We start from the raw sequence: 18,261 nt of genomic DNA, 5'->3' as shown, positions 1-18,261 counted from the left end.
GTTTTTAATAATTGCACATAATTTAGCTTTGTTAGCTCTGAGAGCCTGGAGGAAATGTTTATGCCTAAATATCTAATATTCCCTGACTGTAAAGTGATCGCAGGTATATTCTGGACCCTCCAGTTAATGGGCAGAACTGTGGTCTTAGACCAGTTGATAGAGTAGTCAGAAAGTGCTGAGAATTTATTTATGAGTGTGATCGTGTGAGTGAGAGACGTCTGTGAGTTCTGAAGGAAAAGTAAAACATCATCAGCATAAAGACTTATTTTATGCTCAATATTTTGGGGATGGATGCCTTTAATATTTCTATCTTGTCTGATAGCAGATGCTAAAGGTTTGATGAAAATAGCAAAAAGTGAGGGAGAAAGTGGGCAACCCTGTCTTGTACCTCTCTGCAGACTGAAGCTTGGAGAGGTTTGATCATTTGTCCTGACACTTGCATTTGGGGAGCTATATAATATCCTTATCCAGTTGATGAAGTGTGACCCAAACCCGAATTTGTTTAATGCTGCGAATAAAAATTTCCTGTTCACTCCATCAAATGCTTTTTCTGCATCTAGAGAGTCGATTGTGGTTTCCAAGTTGTTGATGGTAGAATAGTTTATGAGATTAATGATCCGGTTTGTGAACGAACTGTTGTGCCTACTGCTCTTCAGCCTGTCAAATGAAACGTAGAATTTGAAACGTGACAAATGAACGAAGACCCAAGGAGTTTGAGTCGTAAACAAATCAATACTGTTTCCTGTGCGAGGACCCGTCACTCGAGGAGTTGAGTCGTGAACGAATCAATATTGTTTCCTGTCCTGCTGACTGAGCTTATGAAGCTGCCGCCTGCCATGTGGTGAGGAAGGGTACTGCATGAAAATGAACGAATCACTCACTGAGACAACTCGTTACTCCCGAGGCATATAAAAAATTAGTTCATATCAAACAAATCGCTCACGAACGACACATCACTATCTATTTGACGAGTTATGCATGAATTCGGATTTTCCAATAAAATTAATTCCTTCTCTCAAACCAAGTTCAAACTGCTTTGTCCTTCATATTTATCTACTTCTAATCTAGTTTCAACAATAAACAACACTGTATTTTGTAGTATGAAAAAGAACCAGACCTAATTTACGAGTTATGCACGAATTCGGATTCTCCTATAAAACGAATTCCTTAACTCAAACCAAGTTAAGACTACTTTGTCCTTCATATTTATTCATGTCTAATCAAGTTTCAACGATAAACAACGTTGTACTTTGTAGAATGAGAAAGAACTTCTTCAGCAATAAGCATCTCTCGACATATGACGAAGTACAAATTTTGCTATAAAATTAATTCCCTCTATCAGCCTGACTTAAAACTGATTGTCCTCCTTATTTATCCACTTCAAATCAAGTTTCAAAAATTAAAAAAATGTTGTAGTTTTAGAAAGAACAACTTAATCTTCAGCAATCAGTATAAAAAGAGGGTAAGAAAAGGTGCAAATGCCAACCATACATCACTAAAAGGTGGAGCGGAAGTATTCGGCTGCAAGTAGGTGTGAATGTTGGACCACAATTTGTAAAAAGCGGGTAAGAAAAGGTTCGAATGCCCGACTATATATTAACAAAAGTGGGAGGAGAGGTCTTCGGATGAGAGTGGGTGAGAATTTCCAACCATAATCTATATAATGTGGTGAAAAAAAAGGTGTGAATACCCCATAGAACACTAAAAGGTGGAGCGGAAGTGTTCGGCTGCAAGAAGGTGTGAATGTCCGACTATATTTGGTGAAAAGCAAGTGAAGCAAGGTCTGAATGTCCAACCTTACATCATCAAAAGCGAGATCAGAGGTGTTTGGCTGCAAGAAGGCCATAGTTTGCCAAAAGCGGGTAAGGTCCGAATGACCGACTAAATATAAACAAAAGTGGGGGCGGAGGTCTTCGGATGCAAGTGGGTGTGAATATCCCACCATGCAAGTATGGTGGAGAGGAAGCTGTGAATGGCCGACCACAGTAAAAGGCGGGTGAGAAAAGGTGCGAATGTCAAAGCATACATGATCAAAACAGGGAGCGGAGGTGTTTGGCTGCGACAAGGTGTGAATGTCCACCCATAATTAATGAAAAGCGGGAAACAAGTAGGTTCGAATGCCCAACCATACATCATCAAAAGCAGGAGTGGATGTGTTCGGCTACAAGAAGGTTTGAATGTCTGACCATAGTTGGTAAAAAGCGGGTAAGAAAAGGTTTGAATGCCCGAACATACACCATCAAAAGAGGGAGCGGAGGTGTTCCGCTGTACGAAGGTGTGAATGTCCGACCATAGTTGGTATGTATATTTGGGCATTCGCACCTTTTTTTTACCCATTTTTCAGGAATTATGGGTGGACATTCACACCTTCTTGCAGCTGAACACCTCCTCTCCCGCTTATGATCATGTGCGGTTTGATATTCGAAAATTTTCTTTCATGTTTTAAAGCAATTATTGATGGACATTCAGGCCTTCTTGCAGCTGTACCCCTCCGCTCCCTCTTTTGATGGTGTATAGTCGGGCATTCGAACCTTTTCTTACCCGCTTTTTACAAACCATGGTCGGACTTTCACACCTTCTTGTAGCCAAACAACTCCGCTCCCGCTATTGATTGTGTACAGTCAGGTATTTTAACCTTTTCTTACCCGCTTTTTACCAACTATGGTCGGACATTCACACCTTCGTACAGCGGAACACCTCTGCTCCCTCTTTTGATGGTGTATGTTCGGGCATTCGAACCTTTTCTTACCCGCTTTTTACAAACTATGCTCGGACATTCAAACCTTCTTGTAGCCGAACACATCCACTCCTGCTTTCGATGATGTATGGTTGGAAATTCGCACCTTTTATTACCCATTTTTCACTAATTATGGGTGGACATTCACACCTTCTTGCAGCTGAACACCTCCTCTCCCGCTTATGATCATGTGCGGTTTGATATTCAAAAAATTTCTTTCATGTTTTAAAGCAATTATTGATGGACATTCAGGCCTTCTTGTAGCCGAACACATCCACTCCTGCTTTTGATGATGTATGGTTGGTTATTAGCACCCTTTTTTTACCCATTTTTCAGGAATTACGGTTGGACTTTCAGACCTTCTTGCAGTCGAAAACCTCCGCTCCCTCTTTTGATCATACATTGTCGTGCTTTCGCACCTTGTCTTACCCGCTTTTTACAAACTTTAGTCAGACATTCACACCTTCTTGCAGCTGAACCACCTCCGCTCCCTGTTTTGATCATGTATGGTCTGGCAATACTACCTTTTCTTACCCGTTTGTGAGTAATTATGGCTGGACATTCACACCTATTTGCAGCCGAACACCACCTCTCCCGCTTTTGATTATGTTGTTTTTAATACAAGAATGTGGACTACCTTTTTTAAAAAACCATAGACAATGGGAGGAAATGTTGCCCCATTTATCGATATGGAGTTGCTCAAATCAAAATAAAAATGATGGTGTGGCAATTCTAATTAAAAAAGTGATTTAAAAAAATGCCTAACAGGTTTTAAGAGAAGTCGAGCTTCCTGCAGAATTCTATCTGACCTTTTGGGACCTTTTATCATCAGACATTTTAGGTGTTTTTAAAGATTTTGAAAAACTCGACCGACTGCCTGACAGTTTTAGAGTGGGAATAGTGACTCTACTTTATAAAAAAAATGATAAGACTGACCTAAAGAATTGGATGCCCATCACACTTTTAAACTTTGACTGTAAACCTTTTAGCAAGGTTTTAGCGACACGGATGTCCTCTGTTTTAGAGGAGGTAATTTACCCAGACCAGGCTTGTGCCATCTCACGGAGACAACTCACCGACAGCCTCGTACTGATTTGAGACATCATTGATTACGCTAGAGACAGAAACACCCGGCTTGTCATCTTAAATTTAGACTTTGAAAAAGCTTTTGATCGGGTCTCGCATCAATATCTCTTTCAGGTGTTGCAGCCATTGAATAGGGCCTGATTGTTACCTCTTTACCGTGTTTAATTTGTTGGCAAAAGATTTAGGGCAATCTCTGAAGAGGTGATTTAATTCTCCACAGAGATTAGATTTCCTGCCATTTGGACACTCTCCAAAAGTGTGCCCAATTTCTCTGCACTTCCCACATATCACCTTGGTACAAGCCTCAACCAGGTGCCCATGCTCACCGCACTTGCGGCAGAGCTTGGGCTGCCCCTGGTAGTGGATGTAACCTCGGTTTTCGAGGTGGCCAGAATGTCACTTTGCATCTCCGCCCACCCGCTGCACTGAGCACTCTTCAGCCCTTTTAAATGGTATAACTTTGCACTCCCGCACGCTCCAGCGAGCACCATTCAAGCAACAACTTTGCACTCCAGCTTCGAACATCGGCACAGTCGCAACAAGTAAGGCGACTCTACTCAGAGAAGTCACTCTGCACAGTAACAAGATTTCTTTTGCACAGACAGAAAGGGCTTCACCCGCAAAGGTAAAGCCTGCCAAAAATAGAAACAACTCATTAGTGCTGCTCTCCACGGAAATCTTTAGTAAAAGGCGAAAGACTTGTACGTTATGAAGAGAAACCAGAGTACGATTATCCGTCACTGCGGGAGCAGGGCATCAGGCTAGTTGGCATAGCCACCTTCCCCATGGTGAGCTTTGCTTGGTTGAGATGCTTGCTCCCCCACCTTGCTCCTCGGCTGACCAAGTAGGAACAATCGGGCCCTATTCGATTGCTGCCTTGTCTTTTACTCTGTGCAAAAGACAAGGCAGCCACAAACACCACGGGAACACCGTATTGAGGCTTTGTTCTGACCGCTCACTCGGTGTCGCGTTTCTTTCAAGCAATTCTCCCGGTTAGCCCGCACTCGGCTCACTCCCAGAGCCGTGTTAAAGTCTACTTCGCATTCACTCTCTTTTCTCAGCAGACTAAAAGAAAGTTTCATCTTGGGCTCCCTGAAACTTCCATCCTGCACCGCTGTTCGCTTTTTCACAAGAGCAGAGAAGAGCGCACCGTTCCCAGCGGCACTGCAGTACCGGGTCGATGCTTGGAGTGAACGGAGCAAGCTCCTTTTTCAACTCCTATTGCTAAAAATCCATTTAGTATGTAGTCCTCGTATAGAGGACATATCAGATATTAAACTGATAAGAACAGATACTACACTTGATCTTAGCCAAAAGGCCGAGAAGCGATATCTGTCCACTGGTTCACGTCCGAGGGCCCTTCCTGGCAAAATGCGCACTTGTAGCTGTGTTCTTTTTATGGCCATAGGTGGCCAGAGTGTCACTTTGCACCTCCGCCCACCCGCTGCACTGAGCACTCTTCAGCCCTTTTAAATGGTATAACTTTGCACTCCCGCACGCTCCAGCGAGCACCATTCAAGCAACAACTTTGCACTCCAGCTTCGAACATCGGCACAGTCGCAACAAGTAAGGCGACTCTACTCAGAGAAGTCACTCTGCACAGTAACAAGATTTCTTTTGCACAGACAGAAAGGGCTTCACCCGCAAAGGTAAAGCCTGCCAAAAATAGAAACAACTCATTAGTGCTGCTCTCCATGGAAGTCCTTAGTAAAAGGCGAAAGACTTGTACGTTATGAAGAGAAACCAGAGTACGATTATCCGTCACTGCGGGAGCAGGGCATCAGGCTAGTTGGCATAGCCACCTTCCCCATGGTGAGCTTTGCTTGGTTGAGATGCTTGCTCCCCCCCCTTGCTCCTCGGCTGACCAAGTAGGAAAAATCGGGCCCTATTCGATGGCTGCAACACCTGAAAGAGATATTGATGCGAGACCCGATCAAAAGCTTTTTCAAAGTCTAAATTTAAGATGACAAGCCGGGTGTTTCTGTCTCTAGCGTAATCAATGATGTCTCGAATCAGTACGAGGCTGTCGGTGAGTTGTCTCCCTGAGATGGCACAAGCCTGGTCTGGGTGAATTACCTCCTCTAAAACAGAGGACATCCGTGTCGCTAAAACCTTGCTAAAAAGTTTACAGTCAAAGTTTAATAGTGTGATGGGCCTCCAATTCTTTAGGTCAGTCTTATCATTTTTTTTATAAAGTAGAGTCACTATTCCCACTCTAAAACTGTCAGGCAGTCGGTCGAGTTTTTCAAAATCTTTAAAAACATCTAAAATGTCTGATGATAAAGGTCCCAAAAGGTCAGATAGAATTCTGCAGGAAGCCCGTCTAAACCCAGAGCTCGACTTCTCTTAAAACCTGTTAGGCATTTTTTTTAACTCTAAAGCAGTAAAATCCTGTTTCAAGTGTGCATTCTCTTTTACGGTTTTGTCAACGAATTTTAAAATTTCTGCTGATGTTTCCAAGTGCACTGGTTTCTCTTTGTACATGTTACTATAAAAGGTATGTACAGTTTCAATAATCTCTTGTGTGGATTTTGTTAAAAACCCATCTTCTCTTTGTAGATTTTGAATACACTCCTTTTTATTTATAACTTTCTTAAAAAAGTACCGTGTGCATTTTTCACCTTCCTCAATTTCCTGTTCCCTGCTTCTTACAAAAATTCCTTTACTCTTTATTTCTGCTAAAACTGACATTTCCTTTTTGACATCTTTGATTTCTTCATTAAAGTCTATGCCACACTGATTTAGTTTAAAGTAGCGCTGTAAGCGTTTCTGTAGTCCCATCATACATCTATTCTCTTTCCTTTTTTTACGTTTACCTTGCTGTTTAAAAAAAGTCTGGGTCGTTTTCTTCACCATTTCCCACCATTGTGCATGTGTTTCGTAGAGGTCTTGAAGGGTCTGCCACTCTTTATAACATTCCCTGTACTGACTGACTATGATTTCATCCTCCAACAGGGAACAGTTGAGTTTCCACAGACCACTTCCTACCGTCACACCAGAAGGGGGTGAAAGGGTGCAGGAGAGCATAAGGTGGTCTGAAAAGAAAACAGGGGTTAATCTAACATCAGTGGGTGGGCAATCTCTAGTAAAGAAATAATCAATGCGAGAGGCTCTGGTGCCATCATGACTAAACCAGGTGAAGCCCTCCTCTCTGGGATACATGGTTTTAAAACAGTCAGTAAGCTTAAAATCCCTGCATATGCCCTGAAGTAAAATCGAAGTCTTATCCACTTTAAAATCTCCCACTGCTCTTTTTCGATCTTTCCTGCTCAAGATACAGTTAAAATCCCCTCCTACAACTAAAGGTACTTGCCCTAGCATGTAAAGCTGTATATCTTCTAAAAGGTCATACCTGTCATTTTTTCCATTGAAACCATAAATATTTAAGAGGTTAAAGTCTTGCCCCATAAAATTCAAGTGTGCTAAAAGTGCCCGTCCGTCTCTCATCACTGTGCTACCTTTCACCAGAACATGCAGATTTTTAATTAGAATGGCCACACCATCATTTTTATTTTGATTTGAGCCACTCCATATCGATAAATGGGGCCACATTTCCTCCCATTGTCTATGGTTTTTTAAAAAAGGTAGTGCACATTCTTGTATTAAAAACACATCTGATTTTATGGAGTCTAAGAAGGATAAAATACTCTGGGCTCTTGTCTTTGATTTCACACTTCTCACATTTAGTGTTGAGAAGGTGAGAACCATTAAAAGGATAAAGGAAAGTAGGTATGTCATTTTCGTTTTTCTAAGATATCAAAACAAATTACACACTCAGGTTATTTCTTGGGAAACTAGCTCTTCCTTCATTTCTTTAGGTGAAAAGTGAGTAGGGTGATCTATATTTCCTTTTCGGACTCTCGGTGTTGGCCTCTGACGCAATGTTGCATTTAACTTTGAGTCCCTGGGGGTTGATTGCAGAGCTAATGTTAAAAAGGAGACCTCGTTTGGTGAGTCGGAGGGGAAGACTCTAGGTTCTTCCACTGAAGAACTGTCTGAAAGGGACCTAACCCTTCCCCTCTTCTCTGATACCACTGGGGAATCAGAGGACAACTCAGATGCTGTCCTCTTCGGCTGTTGACCTTCGGGGAGGTGAGTATCTTCACTAGACTCACCTGTCTGCTCTTCCCCCTCATTTAGCGTAGCTACACCCTCTGCCTGTTAATTCTCACAGACTTCAGCACTGAGTGGTGAGACCTCTACAGGCCCCTCCCCTTTTTGCTCCTCATTTCCAATCCAAGCTTTTGGCGGGAAGTTTGAATTTATTGGGTCAACCTCTTCACTTTGTTCACCAACTGCCACCTCTGGTCCTTCTCTTTGTTGGCTTGACTGTGGCTTTACTGTCTTTAATTTGTTGGCAAAAGATTTAGGGCAATCTCTGAAGAGGTGATTTAATTCTCCACAGAGATTAGATTTCCTGCCATTTGGACACTCTCCAAAAGTGTGCCCAATTTCTCTGCACTTCCCACATATCACCTTGGTACAAGCCTCAACCAGGTGCCCATGCTCACCGCACTTGCGGCAGAGCTTGGGCTGCCCCTGGTAGTGGATGTAACCTCGGTTTTCGAGGTGGCCAGAGTGTCACTTTGCATCTCCGCCCACCCGCTGCACTGAGTACTCTTCAGCCCTTTTAAATGGTATAACTTTGCACTCCCGCATGCTCCAGCGAGCACCATTCAAGCAACAACTTTGCACTCCAGCTTCGAACATCGGCACAGTCGCAACAGGTAAGGCGACTCTACTCAGAGAAGTCACTCTGCACAGTAACAAGATTTCTTTTGCACAGACAGAAAGGGCTTCACCCGCAAAGGTAAAGCCTGCCAAAAATAGAAACAACTCATTAGTGCTGCTCTCCACGGAAATCTTTAGTAAAAGGCGAAAGACTTGTACGTTATGAAGAGAAACCAGAGTACGATTATCCGTCACTGCGGGAGCAGGGCATCAGGCTAGTTGGCATAGCCACCTTCCCCATGGTGAGCTTTGCTTGGTTGAGACGCTTGCTCCCCCACCTTGCTCCTCGGCTGACCAAGTAGGAACAATCGGGCCCTATTCGATGGCTGCCTTGTCTTTTACCTTGCCACAAACACCACGGGAACACCGTATTGAGGCATTGTTCTGACCGCTCATTCGTTGTCACGTTTCTTTCAAGCAATTCTCCCGGTTAGCCCGCACTCGGCTCGCTCCCAGAGCCGTGTTAAAGTCTACTTCGCATTCACTCTCTTTTCTCAGCAGACTCTTGGGATTTTATCTATAAAATGAATTCCTTCACTCAAACTATGTTAAAATTGCTTTGTCCTTCATATTTACCATGTCTAGAAAGATTTAAACAAAAAAACAACGTTGTACTTTGCAGTCAAAGAAAGAGCAAATCTAAAGTTTCAGGAATCTGAGAATAAGCTTACTTTCATGAGTTCTTCACGATTTCGGATTTTGCTATAAAATGAATTCCTTCACTCAAACTAAATTAAAACTGCTAAACCACTAATCTGTTACATGTAAGGCAGATGTCAAATTCACCGAAATAGGATCTAAGGGTATTCGGCCAATCGAGCTGTAGCAGCTTCGGTAAAAGAATATAAGTTGAAGAGTTTGTGAATAAAGGTGTGCGCACACATAGTGAGCTGTAGGAAAATAGGCAGGGAGCAATGCCGGCTGGGGTATATGTTCTTGTATGTTGTCTGACTGTTTGATTTGAATGTGTTGTGTAAGTGTCCTGTTGAATGTTACATGTTTGGGCTTTGACACGCTTCACTGTGGTTGTTAACTGTGTGGTGTGTCCTGAAATGTTATATGTTTGGGCTGTGTGACATGCTTAATGCTTGTCAGTAGCTACCCACTTATTCATATATAGCAACTGACAACATAAGAAGTCCGGACATACTTTGATAGTAGTTGTAGAAGTATCCTTATTGATAATAGATAAACTAATTCAGAGTGATAGAACAGTAGATGAACAGGTGCCTGCACATGTCTCACGAAAATAAAATGGGTGTATGATTGCTGACGGCAGAGCAATACTGGCAAACTTATGAGTTCTTGTGGCAAACTTGATTCAGTGTCTTGACGTGTATACGCTGTTTCGCTGACTTGATTGTCACAAGAAACAAAGTGTGTTTGATAAGATCCGACCATTTTATTATAGGAGGATCAGTATGTATGGATTCTGATGTGACTGATAAACCCATTCGAATCTTAAGCATAATCTAATACGTGAGACAACGCCCTGGCACACAATCAAAAAAAAAAAGAGAGCGCGGTTTTGTGTCGCCACAGTCCATAATGTAGAAAAGAGAGAAAAAAGCCTTTCTGATTTGGTGTGTGTGCTAACAGTGCAGAGTGTAGAGAAAAGAGAGAAAAGAAAGCCGTTTTGGTGTGTGACTTACACACACACACATTTCTGAATTGAGAAAGGAAATTATTTTAGAGGAAGCACTAGAGTTTAGATCCCACATTTGTTGATAGGCATTCATTTATTTCTTCACTTCTGATGAAGTTTCAACAATAAACAACAAACTTTGTATTATGAGAAAGAACCAGACTCGTTCTTCAGGAATCCGAAAATAAGCTCTATTTTACGAGTTATGCACGAATTCGGATTCTCCTATAAAACGAATTCCTTAACTCAAACCAAGTTAAGACTGCTTTGTCCTTCATATTTATTCATGTCTAATCAAGTTTCAACGATAAACAACCTTGTACTTTGTAGAATGAGAAAGAACATCTTTAGCAATAAGCATCTCTCGACATATGACGAAGTACAGATTTTGCTATAAAATTAATTCCTTCTATCAGCCTGACATAAAACTGTTTGTCCTCCTTATTTATCCACTTCAAATCAAGTTTCAATAATTAAAAAAAATTTGTAGTTTGAGAAAGAACAACTTAATCTTCAGCAATCAGTATAAAAAGAGGGTAAGAAAAGGTGCAAATGCCAACCATACATCACTAAAAGGTGGAGCATTCGGCTGCAAGTAGGTGTGAATGTCCGACCATAATTTGTAAAAAGCGGGTAAGAAAAGGTTCGAATGCCCGACTATATATTAACAAAAGAGGGAGGAGAGGTCTTCGGATGAGAGTGGGTGAGAATTTCCAACCATAATCTATAAAATGCGGTGAAAAAAAAGGTATGAATGCCCCATAGAACACTAAAAGGTGGAGCGGAAGTGTTCAGCTGCAAGAAGGTGTGAATGTCCGACTATATTTGGTGAAAAGCAGGTGAAGCAAGGTCTGAATGCCCAACCTTACATCATCAAAAGCGAGATCAGAGGTGTTTGGCTGCAAGAAGGCCATAGTTTGCCAAAAGCGGGTAAGGTGCGAATGACCGACTAAATATCAACAAAAGTGGGGGCGGAGGTCTTCGGATGCAAGTGGGTGTGAATATCCCACCATTCAAGTATGGTGGAGAGGAAGCTGTGAATGGCCGACCATAGTAAAAAGCGGGTGAGAGAAGGTGCGAATGTCAAAGCATACATGATCAAAACAGGGAGCGGAGGTGTTTGGCTGCGACAAGGTGTGAATGTCCACCCATAATTAATGAAAAGCGGGCAACAAGTAGGTTCGAATGCCCAACCATACATCATCAAAAGCAGGTGTGGATGTGTTCAGCTATAAGAAGGTTTGAATATCTGAGCATAGTTTGTAAAAAGCGGGTAAGAAAAGGTTCGAATACCCGAACATACACCATCAAAAGATGGAGTGGAGGTGTTCCGCTGTAAGTCGGTGTGAATGTCCGACCATAGTTGGTAAAAAGCGGGGAAGAAAAGGTTAAAATACCTGACTGTACACAATCAATAGCGGGAGCGGAGTTGTTCGGCTACTAAAAGGTGTGAAAGTCCGACCATGGTTTGTAAAAAGCGGGTAAGAAAAGGTGCGAATGCTCGACAATGTATGATCAAAAGAGGGAGCGGAGGTGTTAGGCTGCAAGGTCTGAATTTCCAACCATAATTTGTAAACACCGGGGAAGAAATGCCTCGAAAGCCCAACTACACATCATCAAAAGCGGGAGCGGAGGTGTTCAGCTGCAAGAAGGTCTGAATGTCCACCAATAACTACTGAAAAATGGGTAAAAAAAAGGTGCGAATGCCCAACCATAAATCATCAAAAGCAGGAGTGGATGTGTTCGGCTGCAAGAAGGTGTGAACGTCCAACCAAAGTTTGTAAAAAGCAGTTAAGAAAAAGTTCGAATATCCAACCAAACATAATCAAAAGTGGGAGCAGAGCTGTTCGACTGCAAGTAGGTGTGAATGTCAGATCATAATTTGCAAAAGGCTGATGAGAAAGGGTGAGAATGCCCGACTATACACCATCAAATGCGGGAGGGGAAGTGTTCGGCTGTGAGTAGGTGTGAATGTCCGACCATAATTGCTGAAAAATGTGTTAGAAAAGGTAAGAATGCCGGACCATACATCATCAAAAGCGGGAGAGGTCGTGTTCGGCTGCAAGAAGGTGTGAAAGTCCCACCATGGTTTGTAAAAAGCGGGTAAGAAAAGGTTCGAATGCCCGAACATACACCATCAAAAGCGGAAGCGGAGGTGTTCAGCTTCAAGAAGGTGTGAACGTCCGACCAAAGTTTGTAAAAAGCAGTGAAAAGCGAGAAAAAGCTTTTCGTGAGTTCTGCATGATTTGGGATTTTGCTTATAAAATGCATTCCTTCACTCAAACTATGTTAAAACAGTTTTTTCATTCATATTTACCATGTCTAGAAAGATTTAAACAAAAAAAACAACGTTGTACTTTGCATTAAAAGAAAGAGCAAATCTAAAGTTTCAGGAATCCGAGTATAAGCTTGCTTTCATGAGTTCTGCACGATTTTGGATTTTGCTATAAAATGAATTTCTTTGCTCAAATCAAGTTATAACTGCTTTGTCCTTCCATATTTATCAATGTCGAGATAGATTTAAACAAAACAAAAAACCACGTTGTACTTTGCAATATAAGAAAGAGCAACACTGAAGGATCAGGAATCCGAGAATAAGCTTTTCATGAGTTCTGCATGTGTTGGGATTTTGTTTTAAAATGAATTCCTTCACTCAAACTATGTTAAAACTGCTTTGTCCTTCATGTCTAAAAATGTTTGAAGCATAAACTTCCTCATATTACCCTGAATGAGAAAGAACCACACTTGTGATTAAGCCATACGTTCTTTTTGAGGAGTTCTGCATGATTTGGGATTTTGCTATTAAATAAATTCCTTCACTCAAACTGAGTGAAAACTGCTTTTACCTTCATATTTATCAATGTCTAGATAGACTTCAACAAAGAAAAACATTGGACTTTGCAGTAGAAGAAAGAGCAACACTGAAGGATCAGGAATCCGAGAATAAGCTTATTTTCATACGTTCTGCGTGATTTCGGATTTTTCTATAAAATGAATTCCTTCACTCAAACCGAGTGAAAACTGCTTTTACCTTCATATTTATCAATGTCTAGATAGATTTAAACAAAAAAACAACGTTGTACTTTGCAGTAAAAGACAGAGCAAATCAAAAGTTTTAGGAATCCGAGAATAAGCTTATTTTCATATGTTCTGAATGATTTCGGATTTTGCTATAAAATGAATTCCTTGACTCAAACTATGTTAAAACCGCTTTTAACATCATATTTATCAATGTCTAGATCGACTTCAACAAAGAACAACATTGTATTTTTCAGTAGAAGAAAGAGCAACACTGAAGGATCAGGAATCCGAGAATAAGCTTCTTTTCATACGTTCTGCATGATTTGGGATTTTATGTATGAAATGAATTTCTTCACTCAAACCAAGTGAAAACTGCTTTGTCCTTCATATTTATCAATGTCTAGATCGACTTCAACAAAGAACAAGCTAATCAGAGGGGACCAGAGAGAATTAAATTCAGCCAATTGATGTTTTGAGGAGGCAGACATTGTTTCCATGCTAATATAATCTAAAAGAAAATTTCTAAACTGGTTAATACACAGATTGTTCTTCGCTTTCCAGTTCATGAGAAAAGTTTTCTTTGCGATACATAACACTGTGAGGATCATGTGTGCTGGACAGGCGCACAAAACCACAAAGCGTGTGCATAATCATCAGGTGTGTTATCTGTGCAATGTGAGCAGATGTTTGAGTGTGTTAGACCCATCCTGAACATCCTTTGTCCTGTATAGTGTGTTCTATGAAGAATTTGTATGGTATGAGCTGTAAATTAGGATTTCGAGTCATTCTGAAGGTGTTCAAACATATTTGTGGCCAGAAGCTATGACTAGAACTGATGGATAAATCTGCCTCCCATTTTGAGGACGGTAGAGACATTGTGTCATCTATCTTAGACAATAATTTATATATTTTTGATAGTAGTTTTGGGGTGCAGATGCTTAGAAATTCTGCTACCCTAATCGGGAGTTGTAAGTCTGGTTGGTGGAGGATATATTTCTTTGTTATTATAGACTTAAGTTGTTGATATTCTAGGAATTTATTTCTATATTTTTTCCTATCTCATGTTGTGATATGAGCTCATCAAATGAAATAAAATGTCAAATTTGGATTATATGTTCCAGATGTTTGATTCCTTTGATCTTCCACAGAGTAAAGTTTAGCATTTTTTTGTTTTGCAGGATGTCAGGATTGTTCCAGGTGGGTGTAAGCTTACATGGGACAAGTGAAGACTTTGTTATTTTAAGAAATTCCCACCAGGCTGTCAGAGAGGTGCTGATGTTAATGCTTTTGAAACATTTGTGATTTTTTACGTTTTGACTAATAAGTGGCAGGTCAGAGATTTCCAGATTATCACACAATGCTTGTTTTATATTTATCCATGGTTCATCTATTGGGATAGGTTTAAACCATTTTGATATATACTGTAACCTATTGGCTAAGGAATAGTGCTGAAAATTAGGTAAATCTAATCCAACACTGTCCTTGGTCTTCTGTAGGGTTTTTAAACTAATACGTGGTGGTTTGTTTTTCCACAGAAATTTGGAGATGCATGAATCTAGTGACTTAAACCAAGTAGCAGATGGTTTTATGGGGATCATTGAGAACAAATAATTAACTTTTGGTAGTATCATCATTTTAATGGTTGTAACTCTCCCCATAAGTGATATAGGTAAGGACTTCCAACGAGAGAGATCGTCCTCTACTGTCTTTAATAATTGCACATAATTTAGCTTTGTTAGCTCTGAGAGCCTGGAGGAAATGTTTATGCCTAAATATCTAATATTTCCTGACTGTAAAGTGATCGCAGGTATATTCTGGACCCTACAGTTAATGGGCAGAAATGTGGTCTTAGACCAATTGATAGAGTAGTCAGAAAGTGCTGAGAATTTATTTATGAGGGTGATCGTGTGAGTGAGAGACGTCTGTGAGTTCTGAAGGAAAAGTAATACATCATCAGCATAAAGACTTATTTTATGCTCAATATTGTGGGGTTGGATGCCTTTAATATTTCTATCTTGTCTGATAGCAGCTGCTAAAGGTTCGATGAAAATAGCAAAAAGTGAGGGAGAAAGTGGGCAACCCTGTCTTGTACCTATCTGCAGACTGAAGCTTGGAGAAGTTTGATCATTTGTCCTGACACTTGTATTTGGGGAGTCAGTTATTTTCTTCTGAGGAGATAAGAGGCTTTAATAATAATATCTTGCAAGAGAGAACAACACAGTACAGAATACAGAGTTGCTCTGACCACAGAAGCAAAAACACACAGTTATATTCCCCGCTCATCACGTCATCTGTCTTTGGGTATAGTTGATTGTTCTTCTAACTTTCCTCCCCAACCATCAGTTTAGGTTACCCAAAAGGAGTGTATTGCTCCATCACAAGTATGCTTCTTTCTAATACAGGGTAATATGAAGAATTTTATGCCTGAAACCTATTTAGACATGCAAAAATATGAAGGACAAAGCAGTTTTAACTTGGTTTGAGTGAAGGAATTCATTTTATATCAAAATCCGAAATTGTGTAGAACTCGTGAAAAGAAGCTTATTCTCGGATTCCTGAAAAGGTTTAGTGTTGTTCTTTTGTATACTGCAAAGTAATACGTTCTTTTTTGTTGAAACCTTTTCAGACATGGATAAGTATGAAGGACAAAGCAGTTTTAACTTGGTTTGAGTGAAGGAATTCATTTTATATCAAAATCTAAAATTGTGGAGAACTCGTGAAAAGAAGCTTATTCTCGGATTCCTAAAGGTTTGGTGTTTTTCTTTTGTATACTGCAAAGTAATACTTTCTTTTTTGTTGAAACCTATTCAGACATATATATGTAGGACAAAGCAGTTTTAACTTGGTTTGAGTGAAGGAATTAATTTTATATCAAAATCTAAAATTGTGGAGAACTCGTGAAAAGAAGCTTATTCTCGGATTCCTAAAGGTTTAGTGTTGTTCTTTTGTATACTGCAAAGTAATACTTTCTTTTTTGTTGAAACCTATTCAGACATATATATGAAGGACAAAGCAGTTTTAACTAGGTTTGAGTGAAGGAATTCATTTTATATCAAAATCCGAAATTGTGTAGAACTCGTGAAAAGAAGCTTATTCTCGGATTCCTGAGAAGGTTTAGTGTTGTTCTTTTTTATTGTGGTGGATATTTAGTAACGCCAATTTCGACCTCCTCTCCCACACGTCCACGTCTTCGACTTCGGCCTCGTCCTCTGTTTACACCAACTGCGTAATACATGGTCATGGCTGCTCCTTTTCACACTTGTCCCTTTTGGTTGTCTTATGCGTCTCAACTTGGTTCTGAGCATGGCGAGCATATCGGCGAACGTCAGCCAAACGAGGACCCTCACACCATCCCACGTAAATGTTCTTTACTTCAGTGGCGACATCTTTAATTATTGCATTGCATGCAATACTCTCCCATGGTCCTGGTTCATTACCTAAATCCGTTGGTCTCTGATGACCGCTGTGCTTGCTGACTTCCTCAAGGATGCGGTGTACAAAATCATCAGTCCCTTCACCGGGTTTCTGTTTGCAGGTGTAAATGTGGGACATATTGATTTTGGTTGGAAATTGCCCCAATGCGCAGGATCAGTACTGTACGCATTATCCGTGGTCATGGTTACGTCCGCCGCGTTGTATGAATGAGTGTATGAATGGTTAGAAAGCACGTAGTTATGTATAGACTTAAGACGTGCTGTATGAGTGTGTGTGAATGGATGAATGTGGCATGTAGTGTTAGAAGCGCTTTGAGTGGTCAGTTAGACTAGAAAAGCGCTTTACAAGTACAGTCCATTTACCATTCACAAAAATACCAAACAGCATCTGGGGCCCCCAAAGCGCCGGGGCCCTGGGCTAGAGCCCCGGTAAGACCCTGCTAAAGTCCGGCGGTGGCCACCCCTCAAGATGTGCTGACATGTATGTGCAGTCAATATCCTGGACTGTCCTGTCTCTGAAAAGATTGCCTCTCCATGAGATCCACCTGTAAAAACTGATAAAGGGGAGTAAAACCTGATATTTGCAATCACAAATTCAGTTATATAGACTATGTATTTACATTATCTGGAAATTGTGGAAAATCTATAGAGGAGGCACCTTTATCAATGATCTGTCAGATAATTTACTGCCATCTTTTCCTGGAAAACAGAAGCTTTCCATTCATATAACCTGTTTCAGGGTCTGCAGCTTCTATAAGGACTCTACTAGCTTGATAGCACTTTCTCGGGGCTTCATTCCAAATAGTGGTTAAACAAAGTTGAATCATTTCTCCACTCCTTTTTTTTTTCAGAAACAGAAATACTTCTTATCAAAATCTGAGTGTCTTCAATCATATTATCATCAGTCAGCTGTCTGAGGACCCTCCTGTATTTTCAGAAAAAGACAAACCCCTAAAATCTGAAGACTTAACAGATATTTTGTTTCCAAAACATCAGGTATGTAATAATTATAATATTCGTAATTAATACAAATGATCTGCTGTAGATACACTGGCCTTCAATATTCCCATGAAATGCTCAGTGAAATATCTCAGAATTCAATTGATTTAGGACATCCCCTCTCATCCCTGAAATGAGTCCACCGCAGATAAGAAGCCAGGCAACAAGAGTCTGTCAGGCAGCCTCGTCAGTTGTGTTGCTGTGTGTATTCACCGGCATCCTCAGGCGGCATGGACAGCGACGATGAAAATGTGGAGGAGGTCGTGGAAGGTATGTTACGTATGTCAGGGAATATGGGTAGAATGTGTAAAGTGACAGGCCTTTTTGTATATTTTTGAAAAAAGATTCTAATTACGATTCTCCTCAATCGCGAGTCAGTTAATCGGAAGGCCCACCCGGTAACTCATAACGCCAGGGACTCTGTTTCAGAGAGGAATCCGATTATAAGGCGAGTGAGGCCAGTGTGGGGGATATCAGTGTCCCGCTGTCTGTGTGGCTGTTAAAGAAATTAGACCACACGGTAAGTTTTAAACGCTAGAATGTGTTCGACGTTGTTTATAACAAGCAGCACCAGTACTGAACAGATGAGCCGAGTTGTTATGTTTTAT

The 18,261-nt window shown here is 40.8% G+C and overlaps 1 protein-coding gene and 4 non-coding genes across 6 annotated transcripts in view; 1 reads left to right on the top strand and 4 right to left on the bottom strand.

The window, feature by feature from the left end:
- Positions 1–4,437: 4,437 nt before the first annotated feature.
- LOC140318776 (U5 spliceosomal RNA) lies at positions 4,438–4,551 on the bottom strand. Its single transcript, XR_011917921.1, has one exon. It is a non-coding gene; the product is annotated as a U5 spliceosomal RNA (small nuclear RNA).
- A 411-nt stretch (positions 4,552–4,962) lies between these two features.
- Positions 4,963–5,153, bottom strand: LOC140318693 (U2 spliceosomal RNA). Its single transcript, XR_011917847.1, has one exon. It is a non-coding gene; the product is annotated as a U2 spliceosomal RNA (small nuclear RNA).
- Positions 5,154–5,461: 308 nt separating this feature from the next.
- On the bottom strand, positions 5,462–5,575 carry LOC140318711 (U5 spliceosomal RNA). Its single transcript, XR_011917863.1, has one exon. It is a non-coding gene; the product is annotated as a U5 spliceosomal RNA (small nuclear RNA).
- Positions 5,576–8,622: 3,047 nt separating this feature from the next.
- LOC140318775 (U5 spliceosomal RNA) lies at positions 8,623–8,736 on the bottom strand. Its single transcript, XR_011917920.1, has one exon. It is a non-coding gene; the product is annotated as a U5 spliceosomal RNA (small nuclear RNA).
- A 9,090-nt stretch (positions 8,737–17,826) lies between these two features.
- Positions 17,827–18,261, top strand: part of setd7 (SET domain containing 7, histone lysine methyltransferase) — a 31,856-nt gene continuing 31,421 nt past the window's right edge. For both annotated transcript variants that reach the window (XM_072396300.1, XM_072396301.1), the window contains exon 1: positions 17,827–17,923. In XM_072396300.1, the coding sequence (XP_072252401.1) occupies positions 17,884–17,923 (40 nt within the window). In that variant the 5' untranslated portion in view covers positions 17,827–17,883. The remainder of the gene's footprint in view (positions 17,924–18,261) is intronic.

Source organism: Leuresthes tenuis, unplaced genomic scaffold (assembly GCF_036924035.1).
Source record: "Leuresthes tenuis unplaced genomic scaffold, fLeuTen1.0.hap1 SCAF_11, whole genome shotgun sequence".
NCBI lineage: Eukaryota > Metazoa > Chordata > Actinopteri > Atheriniformes > Atherinopsidae > Leuresthes > Leuresthes tenuis.
This window is presented reverse-complemented; position numbering and strand designations above follow the sequence as displayed.